Source organism: Centrocercus urophasianus, unplaced genomic scaffold (assembly GCF_019232065.1).
Source record: "Centrocercus urophasianus isolate 14NV4802_14NV808 unplaced genomic scaffold, USGS_Curo_1.0 seq_13, whole genome shotgun sequence".
Lineage (NCBI taxonomy): Eukaryota > Metazoa > Chordata > Aves > Galliformes > Phasianidae > Centrocercus > Centrocercus urophasianus.
In genome coordinates, this window is record NW_024884475.1 from 6038691 (window position 1) to 6044967 (window position 6277).

A 6277-nucleotide genomic window follows, 5' to 3' on the forward strand; every position below is an offset into this window, starting at 1 on the left:
TTATCAGAGAATCATAGGATGGCCTGGGTTGAAAAGGACCACAATGATCATCTAGTTTCAACCCCCTGCTATGTGCAGGGTCACCACCCACCAGACCCGGCTGCCCAGAGCCACATTTAGCCTGGCCTTGAACCCTTGTAGCGTTCTCACTGAAAACTTACTTCGGAACACTTTTTATCACAACACTTATCACCAAACGCAAACGGGTTCGCACGGTTCTGAAGGTCGAGAGATGAACTCTTGGAACAGGGCGAGGCGCCAAACCTTTCCTGGAGCTGAGGCCGGGCCCTCCCGCATTATAGCGCCCCCTGCCGGATGCACCGCGGCGCCGCGTTCCTGCCCAGCCGCTCGGCTCCTTGCGAGGAAGGACGGACGGAAGGCAGCGCGGCTGCCAGCGGCTGGGATGTTCTGTAAGAGCTCCTTAAAATCACGCGAGGAAAAGCCAGATTCGTAAAGTTACCTTAGGAGAGCAGCCGTCACGTTTCTGAGCTGAAAAATAAAACAAACAAAATCCAGACACAACAGTGGGAATCGGAAGTTCCCTTCCGTACGAACTTCGGGAACACATGGGGAATGAGGTCCCTGCAGCCCGTTCGGGGTGGACGAAGCGGTCCGGCTTTGCAATTAAGAAGAAATAAAATAAGGGTGATAGAATTGATACTATTTTCAAAATCATCAGCGGAGGCGCGATGGGAAGATTGTTTTATTTGCTCAAGGGCCGGGATATGAGCGAAAGAACCGGTTTGTTCTATTTACACAAAGCCAAAATATCGGACTATCCGTCAACGGACAGAGAGAAAAAAAAAAAAGAAGAAAAAAAGGGGGGGGGGGGGGGGCGGGTGGAGTGGTCCTAACATTGCAGAGCGGAGGTCGGCTGTTGGCGAGGGACGGCCACGGGAACACGGGAGGGCAATGGCCTCTGCATTAGAAGAAAAAACGATGTTTGTGAACAGGAAACACGCGGCGCAGTTCCCAGCGTAAACGCAACGAGAAACAAAACCCCCGAATCGGCCCTTTTGCCTTTTGTGGGCGTTTTCCTGCAGCCCCGCCAGGAAGCAGCAGCCGGCACCACGGGTTCCTCCTTCACGTTTATTGAGTTAAAGTGTTCAGCAAACAAAGTGCTCTCTGTATCATCTTCCCGCCGTCATTCCCATCCCTTATACATTAATTATAAAGTTAAAACTTTTTTTTCTTTCCTTTTTTTTCTTTTTTTTTTTTTTTCTTTTTTTCCGTAACGACCAGAAATATACAGAAATGCAGAACGTAAAAACGAAAGAAACCCAAAGCCCTGCAGGCGAGGGGGCTTCGGTCGTCGCGCGCGGCGCTGCGCCGGTCAGGTCCGCAATGCTCCGTGCGCTGAGGTAAGAGCCCGGCCCGCCGCCGCGCCCCTCCGCAGGGGGTTCCGCAGGGGGTCCGTCGGGCCGGACCGGTCCCCTCAGCAACCGAGGGCTGAGGGCTGGGGGAAAGCGGCGGAGCGCGCTTATAGGTGGGGGGTGTAGAAAGCCGGAGCGCCGTAAGTCTGCGAGCCCAGCACGAAGGGCGAGAGGACGGCCGGACTGGGCAGGAAGGGCAGCTGGGCGGCGCACACCAAACCCCCGGCCGGGTGACCCGCGTAGCTGCCGGGCCCGTGCATGGAGAGCGGGTTGCCCATGGGCGGCGAGTGGCTGAGCGGACTGAGGCCGCCCGGCAGCGCCCCTCCGCCCAGCGCCCCGCTCGCCCCGCCGCCCGCCCCGCCGCCGCCGGTGGGCGCGCTGGTGTCGGCGCCCGGGTTCTGCTTCTTCCACTTGGTGCGGCGGTTCTGGAACCAGATTTTCACCTGCGTCTCGGTGAGGCTGAGCGAGAGCGCCAGGTTGAGGCGCTCGCACACCGACAGGTACCGCGTGGACTTGAACTTGTTCTCCAGCGCCACCAGCTGCTCGTAGGTGAAAGCTGTCCGCGCCCGCCGGGGTTTGCCCGACTTGGAGTCCGAGCCCGTGCGCTTCCTCTTGGGTTTGGGCTGCTGCTGCCCTCCGCCGGGCTGCTGGGACGGCGGCGGCTGCTGGGGCGGCGGCGGCGGGGGGGGCGGAGGGCCGACGGCCGCCTCGGGAGCCTCGGAGTGCTGCGGGACCGCCTCGGCCTCGCCGGGAGCCGCCGAGCCGCTGCCGGTGCTGCCGCTGCTGCTGCTCTCCTCGCTGCACAGCTCCTCGTCGTCCTGCAGCTCGCTGTCGGGGCTGCGGCTCGGCCGGCTGCTGTAGTCCAGGTCGCACTCCTCGGCCTTGTAGAGCTCGCCGTCCTCTGCGCAAAACAGACAGCAGCCGTTAGACTTCAGCCAGCCGCCCCGGCCCCGACCCTGCGCGGCCCCGACGCCCCTCGGCCTCCCCGCTGCTGCCGTTAGGACAGGGGAACGGGGGAACCCCGACGTGGGGGTGTGGATATCCCGTGCTCGTAGCGTGCGAGGCTCGGAGCTGCTCGGAAGCGGCGGGGGTTGGTATCTGAGCTGCCACTGATGGGCAGCGCTGGGGGCTGCGCTCTGGGACCGGCACGGTGCCGCGCTGCCCGGGAAGCTTTTGGCCGGACAGACTCCGGCACCGTGCGGCGGCCGCTTCCAACCTCATCCTCAAAACACGGCCGGAAAGGCCCTTCGGGGACGCAACGCCGTGGTACCGGAGCCGCGGGCCAGATCCCGCAGCACCGCTCTCCGTTTTCGGGCAGCGCGAGGGATGGGGAGGTGGGCTGGCGGCCTGAGCCGAGTGAGCAGCCCTGGGGAGGAGGGCAGAGAGGCTGTCAGCGCTTTTAGCAGTTTTAGTTAGGGAAGTGTCCGCACCGATGGGAGAGCTGCTGGCTTTTGCTCCGGCATTTTTAACCCTTTCTCCGCCTGGTTTGACCTCTTGTCAGTTCGTGAGATGGAAGTATTAAAGAGGAGTAAATACTTGTATTGATTAGCAGAGCAGATACAAACTTAATTAAACTCATTTTGTGTAATGTACAAACTAGTTAACGGTCATTTAATTTATTTGGGTTTATAGGACGCTCAAATTAACGGTCTTCATTGGAGAACAGGCTCAATTATCCGATATTTAAGGCTATCGGACTTCTGCTGATGGTTCCGTCATTGCGAAGCCTGGAAGGAAAGAGCGTTTTCGGGAGAGCCAACTCCTCATCCCGTCGGGCTGCTCCGGCTGCCGGCAGGAGAGCGCTGCCCGCAACGTGCCGCGGGGCCACGGCGCCGTCGGAGACACCGGGGGCTCAGGCCACAGCCGCAGCCCTTCATCCGCGGGTTTTAGGCACCCCTCCGCTTCCCTCCTCTCGGACCTACAACGCGGTCGCAGCTCCGGGAGATCTCGAGCTGAAGGCTCGTTGTACTCGGTTAACCGAGGTGTGCAAGAGAAAGTGGATCGCTCATCTGTCACCCTTACCCCGTGGTGTTTTAGTCGGTTTTAACGCCCCCAAAACTGAACCCGTTAGTGCATGCCCTGCTCTGTCCATACCCTGGCACCGGACCCTCACCAATAGCCTAAGGGTGTTTTTAAAATGATGTCTGTTGAAGGAGCTGATTTTGGCTTGACGTCGGCTCTGGCTGGCTCGGGGAGAAAAAGGGGCAGAGAAGTTTGTGTAACCCACTTTACCCGGAAAACATCCCTTAAAAACGCGGGTTTGTTTCGAGTCCTTTCCAGCTTCCTGATCAAAGCAGAAAGTGAAGAGCGAACCCGCCCGACCGCCGCCGCACAGCCGTGCGGATGGGATCTGCTTCCCCCATCCGACACCGTGAGTGAGGACGGCTGTCCCACGACCTGTTTAACTTATTTCACACCGTCGTGTGCCATTTTGGCCACAGCAATACACAAGCAGTGCGTGTATCTGTGCGTGGCGATTTCCACGCCCGTTGAACTGCCCGGTCCCGGTCCGGGAGTTTATTTATTCCGGTAAATTAGGAAATCCCGTCCGCGGTTCTATTTAAGCTGCTACAATTTCCTTTAAGCAGAAAAAAATGTAGAACGGGTGCTTTTCGTGACGGAGATGGACGCCGCAGTTGTGGTTTTGTGCTCGGAAGATGCTGAATGTGAACTGAATGCGGAGTTTTTCCTCGGACCGCGCAGTTCTCCGAGCGCCCCGTTCCATCCACTCTCCTTTTGCCAGCAGCCCTCACCTTTCCGCTGTCGGCACTACGGCTGCTTTTCGAAACACCTCTCCTAAATCCAAGCAGTGCCGGGGCTGCTGTTAATTACGGGAGGGAGAGGGGGAAGGGAAGAGGAGAATTAAGTTTGGCGATTTGAAGCAGTCCCGGCTCTGTTTGTGACAACGTTAACGCGTGAGGGCCGAACGCGCGCAGCGGCCGCGGATCCCCGCTCCGTTTGCTGTTAGAGAAGTGATGGCATTGCATTTCTCTCCTTGTCTGGAGATAAAAGTGCGATATTAGCGATAGGCTCACCTCGTCCGTCTTTCGGATCGCGCAGATCTATTTGCTATGACAAAAGTCGGATGAGCTTAGACGAAGAATTACCTCGGGTACATACTACTTCCAAAAAAAGAATCTCTTTGGAATTCCATCAACGCTCCGCTCCCGCTTTTGCTTTCGGAATTAGAAACACTCCCGCTCTGAAAGACGGGCGGCAAAAAAAAAAAAATTCCAGAGCGCTTTCTCTGCTTAATTTAACGGAAAGAGTCGCGCCGTGGTGGGATGGGAGAGCTCGGAGTCCCTTCTCCCGGCCCAGACGCAGAAATCATTTTCCCCTTCCCAAGAAGTTTCTCCCCTGCCCCGCTCCGCGCTCGGGACGCGAACCGCTCCCCGCACCACTCCCGGAGCTGCCACTGCCCGGAGCGCTCCGCTGTCCCCGGAGCCGCGGGGTTTAGAGGTGACAAACTCGGGATATTTGGACCCAGAAAGAGAAAAAGCAATCTAGAGCTTGGGTCGAATGCAATTCCCGATCAATAGCGAGCCCTAATAAGTGTAATAGGTTTTAATCGAGTAATTATCCGAATTTTGACCCTATAATTTAGATGTTAGGAAAGAGTTTGCAAGGTGCTTGAAAGAGATATGCACAATTCGATAATAGGATATCGATCCAGGCAGTCCTACATGCCACTCTGGGGCGATTTCCCCCATTATCCAGCCTCTTTACGCTGCTAAGCACATTTTACCTTAAATGTAATCGAAGGAATTTAATTGTTTTTCCAGAGATAACCAGCATTTTGTCACAATTAGTCTGATTTGTCCTAAAAAAAGCCAAGGGGAGAGAGAAAATTGAATCTGTCGCCCAGAGCAACGCGAGGGGGGGAAGGGGAGAGCGGGTTCCAAGGCTGGGGAGAACATACATAAAAGTCAGAAATGCCTCGAGAGCCCCGGGCGGGTGGGAGGGAGCGGGCTGCCACCGCAGGGCCCTCCGGCAGCTCCGACCCTTTGGGTCCTCCTCAGCACCGGGAGACGTTCAGGGTCGGCCCGGCCGGCGACGCAGCCTCTTCCCCGGTGCTGGCAGCTGCCCCGTGCAGCGCGCCCTGCCCCGCCGGGGTAGCGCACCGCCGCTCCGGGTTAAGCGACCGGGTGCTGCCGTCGGGCTGCCCCGCACGGAGCTCAGGGAGGAGGAACACTGGCAGCGGGGCCTCCCAAGGGAAGCTCTGCCCGTAGCGGAGCGCTGCGCCCGGCCCCCACCTCTCCGACCCCAGGCCTAAAACTTAGTTCCACCTCCATGCAGCTAGCGTTCGCACAGCCTCGAGAAGCGAGTGCCCCCGGCTCGCTGCTTCCCGACGATCTGTAAAAGCACGCGAGCCCCTTCCCGGGCGTCCGGGCACAGCCCCCGTCCCGGGGAGCCCCCACACCTACTTACTGATCAGCTCTGCGGACTTCTTGCACGTGTCGAAATCTTCGGCGAGAGCTTTTGGCTCGGCCAGCTCCGTCCCTGAGTCCTCGGGTTTATCCTCCGCCCCCAGCGTGAATTCGGTCCCCACCGATTTGTACAAGACCGCGCACTGCCTCCTTTTGCTGTTGAATTTGTTAGGGTCCAGGATGTCGAGCACGGAGAAGGAGGTGGTTCTGTGCACTATGGGCAGCGCGGCCACTGCCCCCTCTTGTCCGGGAGTGTTGCTCTGACCGTCCCCTTGTCTGTCCCTATTCCCAGGGCAGGAATAGAGCGGCAGCTCTCCGCCGGCCGAGAGCCTTTGCTCCCCATGGCTGTCCATGCCTTCCCCGCGCACGCCGCACGACTCCCCGCCGATGCCCGCCGCGGTTGCGGGGGCTGTCACGGCCGCGGCTGCCGCTGCCGGGATGGAGATGTCACCGACCTTGTCTCTGCTCACATTCATG

The 6277-nt window shown here is 58.6% G+C and overlaps 1 protein-coding gene across 1 annotated transcript; it reads right to left on the bottom strand.

The window, feature by feature from the left end:
• Positions 1–1480: 1480 nt before the first annotated feature.
• NKX1-1 (NK1 homeobox 1) lies at positions 1481–6276 on the bottom strand. Its single transcript, XM_042811746.1, has 3 exons — positions 5802–6276; positions 2078–2274; positions 1481–2038 (listed from the first exon to the last, which is right to left on the bottom strand). The coding sequence occupies exons 1-3, from the start codon at positions 6274–6276 to the stop codon at positions 1481–1483; spliced, it is 1230 nt and encodes a 409-aa protein (XP_042667680.1).
• Position 6277: the final 1 nt, after the last annotated feature.

Excerpts from the sequence above, each read along its gene's own strand:
- NKX1-1 (XM_042811746.1), bottom strand. The coding sequence starts at position 6,276 with ATGAATGTGAGCAGAGACAAGGTCGGTGACATCTCCATCCCGGCAGCG. Across the intron at positions 2,275-5,801 it reads GAAGTCCGCAGAGCTGATCA|AGGACGGCGAGCTCTACAAG; the intron begins GTAAGTAGGTGT and ends TGTTTTGCGCAG. Across the intron at positions 2,039-2,077 it reads ACTCCGAGGCTCCCGAGGCG|CAGCCGCCGCCGTCCCAGCA; the intron begins GCCGTCGGCCCT and ends CCGCCGCCCCAG.